The sequence below is a fragment of the Amborella trichopoda genome, chromosome 9 (assembly GCF_054954075.1).
Source record: "Amborella trichopoda isolate Santa Cruz 75 chromosome 9, AtrichopodaSantaCruz75HAP2 v2.0, whole genome shotgun sequence".
Taxonomy (NCBI): domain Eukaryota; kingdom Viridiplantae; phylum Streptophyta; class Magnoliopsida; order Amborellales; family Amborellaceae; genus Amborella; species Amborella trichopoda.
The window spans coordinates 12991501-13013676 of NC_142344.1; the positions used below are offsets into that span (position 1 = coordinate 12991501).

The 22176-nt window shown below is 37.0% G+C and overlaps 1 protein-coding gene across 30 annotated transcripts in view; it reads left to right on the forward strand.

Moving 5' to 3' along the window:
- The first annotated feature begins 1583 nt into the window (after positions 1-1583).
- The window catches only part of LOC18424367 (DNA primase), a 59509-nt gene continuing 38916 nt past the window's right edge, over positions 1584-22176 (forward strand). For 14 of the 30 annotated variants that reach the window (XR_002283526.2, XR_002283527.2, XR_002283530.2 and 11 more), the window contains exons 1-6: positions 1680-1923; positions 4475-4679; positions 7859-8004; positions 8139-8285; positions 8443-8494; positions 15463-15637. Coding sequence is in view for 6 of the 30 variants with exons in the window: in XM_020676566.2 (XP_020532225.1) it covers positions 1895-1923; positions 4475-4679; positions 7859-8004; positions 8139-8285; positions 8443-8494; positions 15463-15637 (754 nt within the window). In the remaining 24 variants the exon portion in view is untranslated. Of the gene's footprint in view, positions 1924-2902; positions 2949-4474; positions 4680-7858; positions 8005-8138; positions 8286-8442; positions 8495-11096; positions 11179-15462; positions 15638-22176 lie in introns of those variants that run through there. The other 16 variants (XR_016040447.1, XR_016040457.1, XR_016040458.1 and 13 more) reach the window with 6 other exon arrangements.

Sequence of the window (22176 nt, forward strand, 5' to 3'; positions counted from 1 at the left end):
CTGATTGTCAGTGGGAAAGCCTTTGGAGGCGTCCAAGACCCATGCAATGCCTTGCGTTGTATGCATCTTTCATTTTCAAAGTTTATAGTGTAGACTGGGAAAGTTTACAGTGTACCGTGTATAGTGGAGCATTGTATTACAGTCTAATTCAAAGTTTGCAGTGTACAGTGTACAATGGAGCATTGTATTAGTATATCACACTGTAATACACTGTATTGTACAATGTATGATATAGCATATTATTGTATAATACAGTATATTACAATGTAATACATTGTATTATACATTGTTTCTTGACCACCCAACATTCCGCTTCACAAAACAAAGTTGGTCTCACAACTGTTCTATAGAACTTGCCCTTCAGCTTCTTTGGTATGCAGTGATCACATAAAACTCTAGTTGCACATCTCCACTTCGCCTAATTTATTCTAATTTTATGTGCGACATCTTCCTCAATCTCTCCATTTTCCTTGATTATCGATTTAAGATATCGAAAACGCACTCTTTTTGGTATTTCTTGACCATCAATTTTTATTACATTCTCATCTCTACCCTATTAGTACTAGACATATAGTCTATATAATTTGTATTACTATGACAAATTTTAAAACTTTTAGATTCTATAGCATCATTCCAAAGCTCTATCTTTGTGTTAACGTTGTATCAGGTCTTATCGATTAAAACTATGTAGTCCATAAAAAACATACACCAATGTACCTCATATTGTAGGTACCTAGTTAAGTTGTCCATAACTAAGATAAACAGGTATGAGCTCAATGTTGACCCCTGATGTAAACGTATTATCACTTGGAACTCACTTGTTTCTCTACTAGTTGTTCGTACACTAGCCAACAATCCCTCGTACATATCTCTCTTCAAGTAAATGTATTTCAAACCTAAAATATATTTTCAATTAAATAATTATATTTCAAACTTATAACTTATACAAATAAGGACATTAGCTCATCTTCAGTTGCCTAGCCAAAAAACTTGAATACTCATGATTGTTCGAGGTTCCCAACTTGGAAGAAGATTTCGCTTGTGTTAATGTTTTAAAAAAAAAAACTTGGAAAAACATTTCTTTTAATGAAAAACCTTATATTCGATCAAGAATCTGAACAAGCAAGGTAATCTGGTTAGAAAGTTGTATTACTAAAAGGTTTTTTTTATTGGAAAAAGTTTGCATAAGGTTGCAACTTTAAAATGTAGAATTACAGATGCACTTAAAAAATCCATCAGAAAAGGTTGTTTTAATGTTGAAAAAAACCTCTAATTGATCATCTCAACATCAAGATGTATGAATATGAAAAAATAAAAATAAAAAAAAATTTGAGTCCCAGAAATAAGGTATCTTGCAATACAGTATCTAGACTGTCAATTTTCAAAATTTTCATATGCTTTGACTTTAACCATTTTTTGAGATTTGAATTTTATAATTAGATATGGAAATAGATTTTGAAAAAATCTTAAGAATTTTTTTCACCAAAATTTTATGTTATGATACAATTTGGGGGGTATGCCATAATTTGATTGTTTAAGATTGCAACCTTATAAAAACCACACCCTTTTTGCAAACATAGAATAAGATTATAAGAGGCCAAGTGACTTCTAGAAGTAGGCCCTAAGGTCACATCCCCCAAATTCCGGGCTATAAATGTTCGCTGCTAGAGCAAACGTACACGTTGCTCTGCGCGAGCACATAACTCCTCTTCTGCAAAAGAAAAATGTCCCGCCATCTTTTGGCTCTTTGCCCTTTCAAAAGAGAGAGGGGGAGAGCCTAATAGAAAAAAAAAAAAAAAAAAAAAGCGAGAAACAGAGGCTTGTTAGTGGTATCATTAACGTCTCTCTATACGCTGATTCTGTCTTAAATGGAAGACGCAGATAGACTCTTCGAATGCCTGAAACGAGGCCTTTCTACTCCCGGTAATTTCTCTCTCTCTCTCTCACTCTCGGGATACTTTCATTTACTTATGTGACTAATGATATCTGAAATCTGAATCTTTTCTCTCTCTGAGATTCGCGTGATGGCCATTTCGTCGATTGAAATGTTTTTTTAAAACTTTTCTATCTACAAATACCAATTTTATGGCTGAATTCGGAGTGCTTGATGAATTGAACTTCATTGTACACTTGAAGATTTTAACACTTTCTAATTTTACTTGTAGCCCTTTATTTTTGGGAAATAGTATTCTTCTGCATCTTCATTGAATTGAAATTTTAAAGTGCAAACCCTAATCCCTGATTCCCAGGTTCAACTATTGGATAATGAGTTTGTTGTCTTGTTACTTTGTGGTACTTATGTGGTGAACGCCAATCTTTGAAACATGCCATTCTCAGTGGTTTTGTGATAAGTCTATGATCTTTGATGGAAAAATATTATTTTTCACCCAAAGGTTATGATACAATTTGCTCATGCGCCATTTAAATAAATTTCCAATATTGTGATTTTTTTTTGGGGGTAATTCATACTGTGAATTTTCATTATATTATTTATACGAAGTGTATAAATTTTGCAGCAAAATATATTTATCTCCAACATTGCCGAATCCTAGGGTTAACTTTTTTGGTTACATCCTCATCACCCTCTATGGGGAGTAATGGATATGATTCATGGAGTTTGGGGGCTTGAAAAAAAAAACTTTAGGAGTGATGCCAAATCAAAAATTAAATTTCTCTTCGTTCCTCAAACTTGAAGATTGCCGTTGTGCCTGTCATTGATGAATCTTTGAGGAAACTAACAAATTTTTTTCCTCATCAAGTGTTTCCTTTCATCTATTGAGAACTCAAGCCTTCCTTTTTCTAAAGAGCTTTCATTTGTTTCTCGTTTCTCCATGGAGAGGGTCCATTGGCCATTTAGAGATATGGCTTGTTATGACACTTTTTCATTTGTATTTGATCTTGGGAAACAAGCATTTGCATGAATGACCAGATGATGCAATCAATGAAAGGTATTCTACTTCTGTTTTACAATCTCTTTGGGATATTATCTAATGCAGGCAACCTATTAAGCCTGGCTAGCTTGCTAAAACTATTTACTATGAAATGAAATAGATGTTTCCACCCTTTACATAGTTTATTATGCCATAGGAAATTTCAGAAGTTCATTTCCCAAGATGTCTTGATAAAAAAAGTGGCATTACACACTTATGTCTGAGTTATATGATGTGTCCATTTGGCTTTTGGCATGGGCACCTTATCCATCTTGTTTTGAAGATTATTCATTCATAAAGAAGTGGAGCAAGGGAGAGACCTAGTTGTTGGGAGATAAAACCTTGAACTTCTCTATTCTTTGGATAACCTAGAATCTGGTAATAAATCGATTATATGTATCGTTTCTCCTAGAGATAACTTATAGATCGACAAATCATTTGATGAAAGCACAATCTCTTAAGGGCACTAGGGCTACGACCCAATAACTAATGACGGAATAAACAAAATAAATACTGAATTTCTCGTTGAGAGGCAAAGTGAAATAGTAAAAGTCTAGAAAAATGATTCAAGTGAAAGAGATATAATAAATAACAGTGTTACGAGAAAACTTCCCCATAATACACCTTATGTACAAGACTTTAACAATATGTTAATTTATATAACAAGGTACTATATGAGATTGTTTGCTATTGAAGTTTCATGGGGTTGATATGGTGTCATTTCTTTTAATCCCAAAAATAATATTGCAAGAAGCACTTTTGGGCAGACAAGCGAAGATGATATCATGGCTCATACATATTAATAGGATGCTGGTATATTTGAAGAGAAAGTATGCAATAAAGCTATGTGCTTTTTGTACAAGGAGGTCAAAATTACCCTTAGTCATTAGATGTGAAATTGGGTGGCCGGGGGTGTGCTTTTTACTAAGCTTAGAGTCCTAGAAGAATTTTCTGGGACTTTGTGAGACACACCAAGTTGTCTTTTTTCACATCTGATGACTAGAGGTGATTGTGACATTCTTGTACCAAATGTAAATTGTCATATAGTATACTGTTCTAAATTTGAAATGCATTAGGCTGGAGCCATTGGATGAAATATATGTTGAATCGATACCTATGGATGCACCTAATTATTCTCAGTTGTAGGTTACCAAATGAATACTGCCGCATAATAGAAGGTACTCCTGTTCATTGCATGGATTTTTGTCCTTAATATGACCAAAATTATGTTGGCATGTTACTTTTCATTCGGCTAGCATCCTTTATGTTAGTTGATGCTGTGCAAGCTAAAACTTGTTTAAACAATTTGTTCATTTGAGCTTGATGCAATGAATTGAAGATTAAAATGAAAAGAATGATGTCATTGTTTATTTTTTTGTTTTTTTTGTTTTTTGCATTTTTCAAACGTAGAGCTCTTTTGATTATTCCTTAGTCCTTTACTATTCTGATGGTTAGTTATATAAAGTTTACAACCCTTAGTAGAAAAAGAATTATATAAACTATGGATATTCATCGTACTTACTGAATTGACTGTGTTTTTTTAGAATTAGAAATGATGATATTCCTAAACAGAAACTTGGGTTGGATTTACCAGAGCCCATGATGAAAGCAAGAAAGAAAAGCTGTGAACTCATAGGGCAAACGAGTTCGAGATGTCAGGAACCCTCTGGTTATGCTGAATTTGCTTCACCTGGTTCACCAACAAAGCGCCAGCAAACTATGCTTAACAAGCAGCTTTCAATAGAGAAAGTGGGTACTTCTTGGCATTCCTATTATTGTGCTTATGCTCACAGTGCCTTACAATGACTATAAGGTAGTAGGAACATTGAATAATTATTTATTTTTGGTTCCCGATTGGCAACAAATTCAGTTTAATGACAATTTGGAAAAGACCAATAGGTTGCTAATATTGCAACTGTTTTCTTCTCATATTACTACTGTTGATTATTTGGTTATTGCTCACATTCCTTAGTCTGTGGATTTAGCTCTCTCTACAAACTTGAAAGATGCAACCAATGAAAGTGGACCTTACAATATGTATTTGGAACAAGTTCCTTTACAAGGTTTCCTTGAAATTAGCTCTAAAGCAGCTGTCTCCAAAATCCTTAGTAGATTGTTAAAACCACCACAAAGCATCTATACTTTGCATGTACAATAGTTGAGTTAAAGAGATTGCAAACATCTTGAAACATTCTATTATAGATATAGTATCCAAGTGCAGATTTTATTGAGTACTTTAATACAATCGACAGAGATCCCTGCCGCGCCTCCTCTCATCCTCCCAAAAAGCTCCAGCAATACCAAAACATTAATATTGCTTTCGGCAGCTACTATCGGTCGGCGCAACATTGTTCCATATTCAATGGCGGAACCGTTCTCAGAACGGCAATCAAGAAGTTGGAACAATCCTAGGCCGGAGAAGAAAAATTGTTGACAATTCTAACCCAGAGCATGTACTAGTATAATATGTCTATTGATGTAGGATCACATGGGCTTGTTTATCAACGAGTGTGGTAAAGGCTTGGTGGACTACATCTATGTAAGTTCAGCAGGGTTTATTTTAGATTATGTACTCCTATATTGAGTAGGAGTGGATTGATAACACACCTAAATGGGGTAAAACTAAAACTAAGTCTATGGGGGAGGATTTGGTGAGGTTAAGATTAATGTTTTAATTAAAAGAGGAATAAGCCCCAAGCCTCGGTGGTCAGTGTGGTTGGGCCCTAACATGATATCTCAGGTTCCATATCTACCTATTGTACAAACAAAAAATGTCAACATGTCAAGAAAACATTTCAATGGAGATTAAAGGTGCGCCGATTTAATAGTCCAACATGATAAAGGGGTGAAAGGAACTCATATGAGGGTTGGTTTTACAATTGAAAAGACTAATACGGTTTCTTGGGAGCTGGTTTTTCTAGGGTTTAGAAGAGCTTTTGAGATGATGGAGGTTGGGTTTTCCATGGGTGGTGGGATAGATAAAAACGAATTAAAGAGGAGAGAAATGATAAAGGAAAAAGAAAACCCTAGGTCAACACCATATGCAAATTGGGAGACCTAGAACTAAGTTGGCATCAACATCAGCGTGAAGACTTTATTTTTCGAGTACTTCTCTTGAGCATGCAACATAAAGAAAGCTATACAGTGCTTTCTTGGGCTTAGTTGTGTCATGTAGTATTCTTGCCACAACCTAATTGCTTCTCAGATTTTTCAAGTCAAGGGCATCAAATACCTCAAAGATAGCTTGAGTATCTCGTGCCTCTAGGTCCGATTGTTAAAGCGAAAGGTTAATTGTGTCTCTGATAGTGTTACCTAGACACTTGACATAAGGTTGGTATTACGTGTCGACACAGATACATGTCGATGTGCATAGACTGGTCCGGCACTGTGACCATATGTATCAAGCATTTTCATAAAGTTTTAGTACGTGTCGACAATTTATATTAAAGTGTCATCACTTTTCTTAACATAAGAACCTTAAGGTCCTTAACGGCCTTAATAGGTCTCCATATTAAGTCCCAAGGCGTACGTTTTTAAAGTGCTTTTCAAAATAGGTCTCCATGTCAAATCCCAAGGAGTACCTATTTCTAATTTGTTTTTTAAGAAACATCACCGTTTAGGTCCATGTTGCTTTTTGTAAAGTTCCAAAACATTATGATCAGCATCAAGGTTGGAACCTTTGGTGTATTGATAGTGAATGGTAAGGGCCACCGTCAACGAAGCCAACGTGATGTTTACATAATTAATTATAGATATAGTTATTAGGAAAAGGTTTCTATGCTTCCCATACTGCATAGAAGTTCTATCTTCCCCCTACCATCCAGCCGTCCAATTTTGATCAAGAGGGCCACCCACCGTTTGATTTTCGCTAGTGCTAGTTTAATAGAGAAACAGATATCCAAAATTTGGTGTCAAAATAGTTTATAGAAAAAAAAATTAAAAATGAAATAGTGTAGAGACGTGACATTGTGATTGGGGCAATCTTAGCCCTCCATTCAGAATGGATGGTTGGATAAAAGGGAGGATAGAACTTCTATGCTGTAGGGGAAGCATAGAAAGCTTGCCCTAGTTATTAACTACAATATAGTTATTTACTAGGAAAAAACACCTTTAATAAAAAAAATTCCTTAATGGAAGTTTTTTAAAGGATCATTTTTAAAAATATGATACATAAATAAGTATGTTTGTTACCTTTGTTGCATAAAATAAATTTATATATATATATACATGGAAAAAGCTAACAAACACTTGGCAACTATAATGAATACTAATATAAGTGGAATTCTAGCCGTCACATCTTCATTGGGTGGTGCAAAATACATATCACTATATGAATTTTAATCTTTTTTCTAGAAATCGGATCGTGGTAAAATTTTGGACATATGTACTAAAAAATGGGCTTAAAAACCCAGTACGGCCCCGACACGTCCATACAATTATATATATAGAGAGTAAATCTTTATCCCTTGGTTTAAAACACAAATCACTATTTGAATTTTAGTCTATTTTCCATAAATCAGATTGAGATGAAATTTTGGGTGTATATACTGGACACTATTGCGCACCATATAAAAATATAAAACAAATATTTTTCAAAATATAAAATGACCAAAATATCACTAAAAATGAATATTTTAGTTATTTTATATTTTGGAAAATATTTGTTTTATATTTTTTTCTTCTGCGTTGTGTTTGTTAAACTCGCAATTTGCAATCGTAAACGTGTCATAGGGATTTTAGCCTAGTGAAATCACCTTGAAAATTTTTAGTCTCTTTGCTAAAAGTTCTGATATAGAAAACACTGCGCAACTGAGATTACAATGATCGCATATGATTTTTGTTATATTTGAGATGTCCACTAACGATGCATTGCGACTTCTAAAGCACTTTGGCAACAAAATGATTTTAACTTGGGACCTTTCTTCCAGGTCAATACACCAGTAACTGCACACAAACAAATATCTCCCGGTATCTTCTATGGGTCTGCACATGGTGCACCTGCAAAAAGACAACATCAAGTATTGCGATTGTTACGTGATATTTGTGAAGATCTTAAAGAGCACAGTGACTTGCGGTAATTCTTTGTATAAATCATAATATTGACTTTGGGCTTCTGCTCTACTTTTTTAGTGTATTTTGTAGTTCCGTATCATGTAGTTCCGTCTCTTATTACTTGTGACGGGCATTGGATGATTTTTGTGTATGTAGAAAAGAAATTTGGGCCACATTTCCACGGCAGGACCAAGCAATGAGGTTTGCTGAAAGCCATGGGCAGGTTCCTATATTCAGCTTTCAGGATCATTTTAGTGGACAAAGAAGGTTCCTTGTGTCCACATATGAGGAGTTTTGGCGAAGGTTACCAATAAGCCAATGTTTCTTAACGTATTGCTAGTGTTGTTCATATGATGTGGTGATTTGATTGCAGTCCATCTATGTATCTAATTCTCGCTATTTAGTTCATTGATGTCTCCAATAATGTTGACATATGAGCATGTGATTGGGTTGCTAGCAGGTATAAAAATATGGCATCCAAATTTCGCCATCATTATGAAGTGATCAAGGAGGTTAGTGCTTATCCTATGAGATTGTATGATTCATTTATGTGAAGTTGCATATACATATCAAGCCTAAAGGGTAGAACAACATTGACAAGTATTTTACGTTAATGTGACAACACCCTTATGGATCCTTTTCAAATTTTCTTGTCTTAGAATATTGCTGTAGTGTGATCTTGTAGAAAGTCTTTGCTGATGTACAAAATAAGAATCTGGAGTCAAACACCTTGAAACTGAAGAAGAACATGGAAACTGCTACTTCACTCATTTATGTGTCTATCTTGATAATGCTCGTGACAAAGTAGGAGGAAACATATGAAATGGTTGCAATGGATGTATGCCTATTGCTTGATGAAGCTATTCCCTTAGTGACACTTTTGTACATATGTAGACATGTTGTTTCCACTAAAAAAATTTTAGATACACTAATGTCATAGTCTGAAGTATTGGTCATTTTTTATGTGATTTATTCCAGGTTTAAAACAGTATTTGGAATCTATAGACACTTCATTTGTCCACATTCAGGTGATCTATTTTGTCATAAGCCTCATTTAGTCGATTGAGGATTTAGGGGACCTCATCTCCTTTAGATGCCATGATCTCCTGTCTTCTATTGCCATCATCTGTCAAAAAATGACTATGGAACTGACTTTGTTCCAATTCGACCACAAAAACCGTTAGTTGGCTTTAACTTTGTTTGTCTCTATCAAAAAAGTGATTGCCGCTACCACATAAAAGATGTGGCTGTGTGGAATTCCAAACTATAAATTTGAAAATTTTGTTGGGAAAAGGCGTTGATGAAATTCAAAAATGTATTGTTTCCTTTATTAATAGCTAGAATTTCTAATTACAATTGCCACAATATAATGTAGAAATAGGAAGTTAAAGCTACTACAATCAAGGATCTTTAAATCTTATTGGAAAGAAAAAAGAAGCTTTATTTAACTGATATACAATAATGAAACTTTTAGGAAGAAAAAAATATGCAAAAATAACAGCAAATGAAACTATAAATAAATAAGAGAAGACTTGCTTTTGCTTCGGGTTACTCCTTTAGGGCTTAGCACTCCTCACACGTGTGACCTGATCGATGGTGCACTTGATCCTTAGATCTTGTTGAATCCACCAATCTAAAATGGAAGCACCTTTGGAACACCAGACACCCTTATGTGAAGTCTATGGGGCTAAGAGCACGGGTCACGATTAGGTTTCTTAGACCCTTTTCAATCCTTAGGGCATGCCACTGAGTGGCAGCCCCAAGCTTAATCTATGGCTGGGAATGGCTCCTTTTCTACCCTTGTGACTGGTGCCGTACAACCCCAGTGTGCTTATGGATTGGCGTGCCACTTAGAGATGGGGAAAGAGAGAGAGAGATGGCATGAGAGAGATGGCTTGGAGAGGAGAGAGAAAGGGGAGAGAGAGGGCTCAAAAAAGGTGTAGAGAATGTAAGGGGGAGTTCCCCTCCTTATAGAGCCTTGAAGGGCCCTATGGTGTTCCAATCAAATCACGACTCAACAATATATAAAAAATATGTACGTAATTTGTGAGGTGAGAGAAATGATCTGAGCCATCCATCTTTGAAATTAGCAATCATGATTTAGGGAGAATTTTAGGAATCTTATCCCTTGAATCTTTTGATCGATATCCACTTCTAGATTTTTAATTTGATTTGAATTATAATTAAAGTTTGAGTCCTAGTTCAAGTAGGAATCCTAATTCCAATAGGACCCTTAATTCATTTAGGACTCTATAAATAATATTTTATTAATATTTAAAATTTTACTATCACTTTGTGTGTGTAGGAACTGTGGCCCTTGTGGGCCCCACTTGCCACCCTATGTGGGCTAACTACGTGTGGGAGCTGGGCCCATGCCCCCTTACATGGATCTCACATAGAAATAGGCCCCTACTTAACTGTAAAATATCAATTCCTACAATAGCTGCGGGTAGCTGCAGCTCAGGGATGTTGCGCAGGGAAACTGGGGTAGAGAGAGAAAGAAGAAGGAAATAGAGGGGAAAGAGGAGAGAGAGTGGGCTTGTGTGACGACCCAAAATTTTTTAAAATAGAAAAATAATAATAATAACAATAATAATAGTAATAATAATAATATAAAAATAAAACAAAATACCTATATAAAGAAATAATTTTGAGTGATAGTTCATGGTGTCAAGAATATACCGTAGGGACCATTCTTTTGATCTTTCCTGATATGTTTGGAAAGAGGTCTTGTTATTTTGAAATAGGTAGTATGGTTAGCTTTTTGTTAAAAATTAAGTGTCTCAAAACCACTTAAAAATTTTGCTGGTCCATTTTGTTAGTGTGGACCTTTGGTCCACCAGCTTTTGCAAAAAGTTTTAACCTTAAAAGGTGGGTACAACCACCTATGTGGCAACTCAATATCCTAGCTTTTGCATTAGTATTTCTACATGGCAATTCAATACTCTCTCATAAAAGGATATAAGATAACTCTTACATGAGGTGTTGTAATTTAAAAGGTCTCTCTCTCTCTCGCTATGCTCTCTCCTTCTCATAAAAGGCCCCTTTATGGGCTTAGTGTTAACAAGGGGCCTGAGACACTCTCTCAACAAGGCATGTCGTATTGTCTGACAGCGATGGGGTGCCACTCGGACTCAACCGAGCAATTGTTGTTCAGTCTTTGATCTGATTCTTAGTAACGCTAGCATCTTGTCAAGTAAGTGACCTCATTCTACTGAAAAATATAGTCCGCTTTTAATAAAATGATTATTTCTGTAGATTATCATGAATTTTAAACACTGCAAGTTTTATGTGTAAGTGACTTCATTCTCCTGAAAAATATAGTCCGCTTTTAATAAAATGATTATTTCTGTCTATTATCATGAATTTTAAACACTGTAAGTATTATACGTAAGTAATCTCATTTTTCTGTGAAAAAGTTATTTAAAAATTGGTATTTCTGTCTATCAGGATAAATTTTAGATATTGTAAGTGTTGAGTGCAAATGGCTTTGTTTTCCTGTAAAATGGTTATTTAAAATTTGTATTTTGTGTTTAATTAAATCGTAATATTTCCATCTGTAAATCTTAGACGCTATAAGTTTTACTTATTCCTGTAAAATGATTATCTGTGAATTTGCATTCCCATAAAATTGTAATATTTACGTATTTAACTTTGGATTTCCATAAAAGCTCATCTATTGATAATAGACTGTTCATCATGTTACATTTCAGGAATGTTTTTCAAAACTGCTACCTTTCTGAAATCTTGGCCCAAAATGTTTGATTGGTTACTTGTAGGAATTTCAATGAAAGTGATTGTTTTAAATTGGCTCAAATGAATTCATGTTAATGATTTCAAGGATATTCTGAATATGCGATATTGCTACTTTCTGACGTTTAAAGAATTTCAGAGATACTTTAAGTATATAAATGGACTCATCTGTTACGTCGGTGAGGATAAGTGGACCTATCCGGTATGCCGGTAGAGATTAAGTGGACTCATCCGGCACGCCGGTGAGGTATAAGTGGACTTATCCGGTACGTCGGTAGGAATTAAGTGGACCCATCCAGGACGCTGGTGGGAAATATAGGTGGCCTACTTGGGACGCCAGTAGGATACTTTGTGAAATCTTTTGAATTATGCATCTCTGTTAAAGTGTTTATATGTATTTCAATCTTTTGGATTTTGCTAAATTGTGTATCACTGAAAATGAAATTGTTCTCTATAAATGCTCTTCCTCATATTGTTTCAATAGACATCTTTTTAGGAAATGTTTATATCTTCCAATCATGATTATTTTGAGGACTATGATGATCACTTACTGAGTAGCCAAACTCATCAAACTATGGTAAATTCTTTTTAGGGTAATTGCAATCTCATAGTTTGAATACACAGCAGGACCAGCTTTGAAGAAATTGTAGTCATGATTAAATTTTTCTTTGTAACTTTTGTTCAAATTCACCATTGTAAATTTTTTCATATCAACAGATGGATATATCTAGACCTTCATGTTAATGTTAGTTATGAGTAGACTTTGTACAAATTCTTAGAAATGAAAATATTTGTTTTGTTCTTTAAGAATTGTTTGTCACATCTCAAGAATTTTAGTATTATAAAACTTGGGGTGTGACAGCTTGGGGTGTGACCTAGCCTAGGTGCACCACCTTTGACCCCTTTGCTTGCACATGAGAGAGAGCAGGGCTAGCCATGGGTCAAGATTAGGATGCATGGACCATGGCGTAGGTTAGGGAGTATGGACCATGGTGTAGGCTAGGGTGTATGAGCTAGGGGTAGTTTCTCTCTCTTCATCACTTGATCCAAGAGTTAGAAGCAAAGCCCAATGAATACAAGCTAATGCCTCAATTTTATTCATGAATGATCAAAGCCTTTTTACAAATGACCTAAGCTTGTTTATATAGAACACCCACCAAACATGGGTGGAATACTCAAAACTAACTTAAATTGTGGAAAAATATAATTTAATGGAATCAAAATAAAATCCCTTGTTTGGACATAATGACCAAAATACCCCTTAGATCTTTTGAGCAAATGACAAAACCATCCCTCCTTGAGGGGCCTCTTGCCATTGCTATACTTCGGGAGCTTTCTCGGACACTTGCATCAGTGATTCGGGCGATTGGTCGTCGTAGAATCGTTGCTTGATCTATCACGAACATTTTGATGCCATTTGATCGTCTTGAAACAGATTTTTCATGAAGGGCCAAAAATCCGGCTAAGTCCATAAACTTCGACTACCAATCCGGTGCGATCCGTGATGTTCCGAGTCGTCATTTTGATCATAAATTGAAGAGGAAATTATCACGATCATTTTGCACCAAATTTTGTCTGATTTGGTTTCCGTTTGAGCATATCGCCAATTTGGGAAGTCGTCGGAAAGTGTGACTCCGGCAACCGAAAATCTTGCCATTTTTTACCTTGAAATTCACGCTATCCAGCCTGCAATTGAGCACAAAAAGTATACCAAATTGTACCCCTTCGCGGCACGGTCGCAATGGACCTATATTTGCGACGATCAGACACCCGGATCTCAAGTTATGACTTCACGAAGTATGGGATGTCTTCTTTTAAAATTTTGATTTTCATGTTTTTGGGTGCATCTTCTGTCTAAAAATTCTCTTATCTCGGGCTATGTCATGACGTGTGCTATATGTCAAAATGGCCGGGTCGTTGAGACCTAGCTCGTGTCCGAATTTGAGCATGTTTTGACTTAAAACAAACGAGTTATGAGCATTTGAACTCATCCTAAGAGGTGAAAACACAGTTTCCATAAATGGAAACTGGTTCATAGAGGCTCACTGCACTAGCGTAAAACCCACCCTTTTATAGTAATTTGGGCCCAAGATTGTCTTGAAAGGTTCGATTGAGTCCAAATTTGGTCCCCAAGGGTTTTTCAACTATCCGGATCCAATGGCTGTGGTCTGGTACTATTTTGAGGCCCCGAAAATAGGGCTGTAGTTATAAAGTCCCTTTTCAACATGATATGAATTGTATTTGCAAATCGAGTGTTGTTTTGATTATGTCAAAACTTGTCGGAATGTCACGAAACTTTGTGAGCGTCCTTTGGGCATCCCAAACTACCCTTTTCATGCATTTTGAAGTCGTTCTAGTACTCTTTCCATGGTTGTCCAGCTTTTAGCTTATTTTTACAGTGTTCCCATGGTCTGGTGGTGTCTTGGGTGCCGTCGGGGCTAGGTCGCAACTGGCTCTCCTCTTATTCATACCAGGGATACAAGTACATAAAAAATGACGTATAACACGCATCTGTTGGGGATTGGAATCCCTTTCTTTTGAAGCTGGTGAACTGTGAGAGCCTGTTGAGAACAAGCAATCCAGTTGAAGGTCTGCACTTTGGGAGGAGCAATGGTGGACCAGACCTTGGACAGGACAGAGATAAGATTGAGTGGGAAGGTACGTAGTTGAACAAGTCTTTTGTAAAACGAGGCCATTGAGAAGGTACTAGAGGGAGCAATGGTCCAGACTAGAGAGTCCCTCCCAAGTGGAGCTATGAAGATGGGATGCAAAGCAGCCGAAAGTGAGAGGAAAAGTCTGGTTTCCTCTTCAGTGAGGTTTCTTCTGAAAGAGGGGTTCCAGACTCTTTGGCTCCCTGACAGGACTATTTCATTAGCTATGGTAGAGTCTTTGTTAGAGGCAATATGGTAGAGGGACGAAAAGAGGTCCCTTAGAGAAGTGTGTCCTATCCGAAGGTCTGACCAAAAGTGCACTCTTGTACCTTCTTTAGGATGAAATCGGATGGATTGTTTGAACACCCCTTATCCCTCTTGAAATCATCACCTCTCTGAGACTAAAGAAACCAGACTAAAACAAAGGGACTCCTTTCCCTCATTAAGGATCATCCGATCATATCTTCATAACTTTAATCCTTCGTATGAAGCGTACCTGGAAAACTTAGAAATCTTGGACTTGAGTTAATAGAAATAGTCTAGAAAGCTGAAAAACAATCCTTGTTTTGTTGTAAGTTCCTTTGTGGAGATAAGTTTTTTATTCTGATTTTGTTATATGAATGTTCAACCCTTATTTGTTTCATGAAGATAAACATAACTCAAATGTGTTTCAACTTCATTCCCCGTAGTATTTCTGTTTTTAAAAGGTCTCACCACGACCAACTATTGATGGTGTTCTTCTACAGTAATGCATAGTTTTTCTTTTTCTAACTTTTCCTTGTTTTCAATTCTCTTGATGGTATTCTTCCTCTCTTGTGAATTGGTATGTATCACATACACAATGTTAAGTTTTCATTACCTTTGGGGGAAACTTGTTTGGGTATGCTGTGCTGGGATCTTTTGAGGAACTTTCTCAGTATATATTGTCGTATTGACATTTCATGTGATATGTACTTTTTATACTAAAAAAACTTTGCTTGCTCATGTACTTTTATTATGATCTACTTCCTTGATATTTTAGTCTGCGTAGTGTTTCTTTCTCTGTGATTGATGACAACTTATTTCTTTCTTTCCAGGGCATGCCGTGCCACTTGTATTTTGATTTAGAGTTCAACACCTTGTTGAATGCTGAAAGGAATGGGGATGAAATGGTTGATTTGTTGATATCAGTCATTTTTGATGCAATATCTGAGAAATATTCAATACAAGGGAAGCTTGAGTGGATCTTAGAGCTTGATTCTTCCACTACAGGTTTTACACTTAGGAGTATTTTTTTTTTTCTATTTTGGAAATGGATGGTAAAGTTGATTTATACCAGTTTATTTTCCGGATGAACTTGCGCTGCATGTTTCTTTTAGTTGGTGTTACTCCTCTAATGTGGTCATCCTTGGCTTTACTTGTTCAATCATTATTGAAGTGGCAAGTTGCTATAATGTATCTTTAATTTGTAATTTTCAGTAAAGTTTGTACTCAGCATTTAGAATTGTGTTTACTTTATTTGTCGTAAAAATAAACGCTATTGGTGGCTGAAAAGGTTATTACTTTAATACGGACGACAAGTGCATAATGCCCAAACTAACTATAATGTTCATCCCCCTAAAAACGATTGACATTGATGAGTTTATGGGCTTTCTAATTTGTCCTGGTGTGTAGTGTGGTCAAAATCCACTTAATTGTGATGCTATTAGTCTATGGCCATTGAGATTAGATTTACTTTAGGCATATCATGTGGCCTTCAATTGCTGTTACTAATCAATGATTAGCATGTTGAAGTTTAATTGTAGGTATTATTAATATCATAAAAGTCCAAAATCTTGGCCCTATTTGAAGCCTAAGGAATCAATGGCAGCTGACGATTGTTATTGTTGTGATGAACCGTAGCAATTTATATTGGGAAACACTTGTTTAAACCATTGGTCCCATCACAAAACACTTGTTTAAACCATTAGCCCCATCACATTTCAATTTTTGAATCCTTTTGGAGGTTTGCTGATGTTAAAACTAGTTGGTTTCATATGAAGTGCCTGAAAACTGATTGTGAATGCAGCCATGCATATTATGGCTGTGAATGTGATGATGGTCGGTGATCATCACAGCAGTATGTATTAGAATGGAAATCCCCTGGATCGGCGACTACCTTTATTATTTAGTCTCTCAGAGCTGGGAGAAATCAGCTTCCAATTAATGGTTGACCGCAACAAAAACACCTTAAACACGCACATCTGTACAATAAAGGAGTGGAGCTATCAAATAACCTAACCCTTTTTTAAGTGACAGCTTGTCTGTTATGCAGAGGATAGTTCAGCAGCTTGTTGCTTTCTACTCTGATTTATATAGTTGAAGTTGTCTTTCCGGGCCAAAGTAAGTCTTCACAACTTCCCAATTGCTGTAATTGGTGTGATGCATAGATTTGAGCTTGTGAGAGAATATATGTCAGGTACACAATTTACAATATCACAAATGCAAAAGTACAGCTGTCCGGCCCATGGCTGGAGAGATGCTAGGAGGCGAGATAGAGAGAGGAGGCTGAGCTACCTACGATGTTTTCACCCTTTCATCTATCAACAATAGACATGCTTGAAACTATGTGAATTTCAATTTTCAAGTACAGGTTGGTTGCAAGAAATTTGATCCAGCGTATAAGTAATACAATCTGGACATTCTGACGCTTCCCTTTCACATAATATCATGTCTGGTATTTACAACTTCCTTGCACTAGAACTTTCCATCATTGAGCTGTGAAATACTCTGCCAACTCCTGCCATTAATAGCATTATCAACATAAGTGCCCTTCCCTAGAGCCTAACGCCAACAAGCAATGAAAGGAAGTTCGCATGCTTAAGCAGTTATCAACCAGTTTTTTTTTTTTTTTTTAATATATATATATATATATATATATATATATATAGACATACATAAGTCGTGCAGCTATAACCAAATTTTACTTATGATGTGGAACTTCTTGGAGCTTTTGTTCTCTAACTGTCATCCTCAGCTGATGCAAATGTGTTTCTCCTCTGAGAGCAACAATATCCATTTCATGGATTCTGAAAGGCTTGCAAGTCTAAAATTTTAGTGGGCATAAATGTTAGAGGGCTTTTGAAGGTTTAATTAATATAAACCTTTTCATCCTACTAGGTTGAAGAGGAGGTGAGTCATAATCAGTGTTCATCAAGAAAATCGGAATATAGATTTATCCTCAAATTAAGTATTAAACTGGCACCAAATTTCTATCTGATTGATTTACATTACTTTTGCATGAGTCCTTGCACTATGCTGTTGTGAGTTGTGACTTCTCACCAAGTCTCATTGTCTATTTCATACTCATGCACTGTCAGAACTTAAGTATGAAATTGGATTTTAGTGACAGATAGTCCAAAGAGCTTCTATATAGCCTATACCTTCAGGGCAAAAGTACTGGAACTCGACAAGTTGCTCATTTAATCAACTCATGATAGTGGGCTAAATTCAAGTTTTGGAGTGCTCTGCCCCATTGCATTACTAGTTTAGACGAATTTACAATGGTTATAAGGACCAAGTCGTTACATGTTACAGAAGAAAGTATACAATAAGACCACTTGCTTTTGATACAAGAAGTTGATAATCATCTAGCTGTTAGATGTTAAATCTGATGGTTGGGTGTACCGTTGACCATGCTCATAGTCAAGAGATGTTTGGGATGATTGCGACCTTCTTCTACCAAAGGAAGATGGTCTTATAGCTATAGTATACAATCACATTACAAAAACCCACTAGCCTCAAGGGATGTTTTGGATGATTGCGACCTTCTTGTACCAAAGGAAGATGATCTTATAGCTATGGGATACAATCATGTTAAAAAAGGGTGTATGCAACTGTAATTCTACTTACCCCTCTCTCTCACATGAAGCAAGAGGCTGGACTAGCTTTTTCATCTCTTGTCTCACTTGTACACACTCCTAATCTCACTCTGAACTACTCTTAATGGATTTTTCATCTTTTGTGCGTCTTTCCATCTTGTACGCGAATTACTCATCTTCCATAGTGTGTCTTAGGTTACCTTATGCATATTGAAAGATTACCTATCACGGGCTGCTGATCCTTTGCTTGCTAAGTTGCTCAACAATAGTTGAAAGAGATCCTTTTGAAGGTTTGAGTGAAGTTCTGTTATTGTACTTCCTCTTGTACAATTATTGCACATGCCTTTGGAGATTAGTACGGGTGATGGCCTCCATATCCTTTTGCATTCGAAGCACTTTGAGCATAATTGGACCATTTATTAAAGAAGTTCATAATAATCATGGTGTACTCATGGTCTTATTGTGATTAACTTGGTAATATGTTGGAGCTAAATCTGGCAATTCTGCATAACTTCAGTCAGAAAATATATTCATTTTAATTGATTTATTCAAAATGCTGGTCCAGAAACCTGTTCCAGTTATTCTGTCATTTACCTATCAAATCACCGAAAAGCTGATCACTTTTAGAAAAAGCGGCTGAAAGTCCAATGAAGTATGAAAAGTAAAAATTCATAGAAGGTGATAAGAAGAAGGTGTAACAATTGACATCAGACTCGAGCAGAAAGAAATGAAATCTGTAGTTTAAAGTAGTCCTGTGTGCCCTTTTGTAATTTGGAAAGCCATTAATGACCCTCTAGATTGGGTTTTATATTTCTTTTTGTTCATTTAATGGATTATTTTGGTACCTTGTCCTTGAAGCTTGTTTCTTTATAGGAATGTTTAAAACAAAATATATTCCATTATAGTATACTTCATAAATATAAACCCATCTTCTAATATTGTGCTTATATCCGTACAAACACATGGCATAAGAGTGAGAGGAGATCATATGTGGCTTAAAGCAAGAGAAAAGAGAGAGGGGAGCCCTTTTTCTCTTTTTTATTTTCCAAAAGATGCCACTATTAACTTAGGGAGGTTCACTGCGCCCCAAACCCGTCAAAATCCCTTTCTCTTTCACTGACTTTTATCTCTTGGTGAAACCCTCCCTTTTTCTCTTCATGTTCCCGTAGCCCCTATTTTCTTGCCATGGCTCTCTTTTTTTTTTTTTTGATAATGTTAACATTGTATTATTTTAAAAGAGGAAAGAATACAATAGATTGAGGGAGGAGAGGACTGAGAATACCCACGAGACAGGTATCTCAGTCAAAAAATTGGTTCACTGACCCTATACAAAATATATCCTTTTGAGGTGGCTGTATACAAAAGATTGAGGTGTCAAAAAAATGGGCGTATAAGCACGTCCTATTACAAGAAGCAGCAAAAAATATCTAGTGTCATAGAAAACCTCTGTGGTTCAGAGCAAAAAAGGAGATGGACCAGTCATTATCTTCCATGTGTGGTCGTCGCCGTGCTCCGTCTTTAGCCAGAAGGTCGGCGAACTCGTTCGACGTCTGCCATATATGCCTCCAACAAACATTGGTATCCATGCATAAGTGGTAAATTTCGTCAAATATCCTAGATGGGTACCAAGGGGGGGTAGTGATGCCTGCTGCCCATGATAAAATGTTTTGAGCGTCTCCTTCCACAACCAAGGATTGGCCGCAAGATGGATTAAAAATTTTAGGCCCATTAGGAGTGCCAAGGCTTCAGCAAACTGTGAGTCTTCGTGTCCGACACATTCTGAGTATGTCATGAGAACTTTGCGATTGTGATCACGGAAAACTCCCCTACTCCTGAAGGGCCCGGGTTTCCTAAAGAACAGCCATCGAAGTTAAGCTTTATGGCATTTTCTGGAGGAGGCAACTAGTTGTGAGGTCTTTGTACCGTGAAGGGCTGGAATTGGATAATGTTCTCCCATTGCCTGAGGAAAGAACTCATAGGAATCCCACCAAAGATGCTGTGGGTGGAAGCCCAAAAAGTTACTAGGGATGTAACCTTATCAAATAGCGCTGAAACATCATTTTTGTGTCCTTGAAAGACCCTCTCATTTCTTTCTAGCCATAAAACCCATACGGTAGCAGCGATTGCTGCCCTCCACAAGGTTCAAAATGCTTTGGGCCAATGACCACTTGAGTAAAAATCTTTAACCAAAGGTGGGAGGACCCAATGGAGACTAAACAAGTGGAGAATTGGTGTCCAAAGCTCAAAGGCCACACTGCAATGTAGAAAGAGGTGGGGATTTGACTCCTCCATCAGGCACATTACACATCTGTTTGGGAGCGGCAGACCTCTTTTTTGATGCTGGTCAAGTGTGAGAGCCCGTTGACAGCCTGCTATTGAATTGAAGGTCTGGACTTTTGGAGGAGCTATTGTGTTTCAAACTTTGGAAAGAGGAGAGGTGGGATTTAACGGAAATGTAGGAGGTTGGATAAGTTTCTTATAGAAAGAGGCTACTGAAAACTTACCAGATGGGGATATATTCCATACCAAAGAATCATTCCCTGATGAAGGTAAGAACACTGGGTGAAGAGTAGCTGAAAGGTTGGTGAAAGCTAAAGTTTCCTCGGAGTGATTCCTTCTACAAGAAGGATTCCAAGTTCTACACCCCCCTGCCAAGACCATTTCATCTGCTATAGTGGACTCTTTGTTGGAAGAAAGTTGAAAAAGGGTGGGCAATAGGTCCCTAAGGGGAGCATGTCCAATCCAAAGATCAGACTAAAAGCGTACTCTACTGCCTTGTTTTGGATGGAAGCGAAGTGCTTGCTCGAACTGAGCAAGAGAGGAAGCGAAGGATTTCCAAGCTCCTGAAGCCCTGCTTCGGGAGACCCTTTCAGGCACCCATTTGTGATTTGAAATGTTGTATTTATTCCGAATAACCTATGCCTAGAAAGAGTTTGGTTGGGTGGCCAATCTCTACCACCACTTCTCCAGTAGAGCCAGGTTATGTTTTCTTAGATCTCTGATTCTTAAACCACCATGGGATTTGGGCAGTCAGACTCTATCTCAAGAGATAAGATGATGTGTCGTTTTTTCTGCTTGGCCGGACCACAGAAAGTTCCTCATTAATTGGTCCAGCTTGTTAGCCACCAACGCTGGCATATGGAAGATGAACATTAAGTATATAGGGGAGTTGTCCAATGTAGCATTAACCAAAATAGAACGACCGGCAAGAGAAAGGAACCTACCTTTCCATCCAGCTGAGCGCCTATCAACTCTGTCCATCACTTAGGCTCAATGTCTCTTTTTGGGTTTCCCTAAGCCTAAAGGTATCCCCAAATAAGTGGTAGGTAGGTCCTCAAAATTCATTCTGGCCATCGTCTTATCCAGTAATGACCAGTCCACGTGGTCATATGCTTTTTCCCAATCGATTTTGAAAATCAAGCCTGGCTTCTTGAATGGGTGCCTGGAGTGAATACACTCATGGGCGACCAGCGCACCATCTAGGATCAACCTTTCTTGAATGAAAGTAGATTGGGACTACGAGATGATGAAAGGAAGGACCTGCTTGAGTCTTGAAGCCAGTACCTTGGCCAGAATTTTGTAAGTAGAGTTAAGCAAGCTAATAGGACGAAAGTCCTTTAGCTCTTCAGCCCCTTCTTTCTTTGGGACAAGGTCTATAAAAGTGGCATTGATAGCTTTGTTAAGGATCCCCCTATGATAAAATTCTTCAAAGAAACTCTTGAGATTAGGTAGGAATGTACCCATAAATGATTTAAAGGGGGCCATGGGAAAACCATCCAGCCCCGGAGCTTTGTCTTTGGCAAATTGGTCAATGGGGTTGGAAATTTCCTCGACTGTAAAAGGTCTTTCCAACTCACTTGACCAATGATCAGGAACAGTTAGGAAGTCCAAAGTGGTCATCCTAAGCCTAAGTCCCACAGGGAGACCTGAAGTAATGTAGGATGGTAGCTT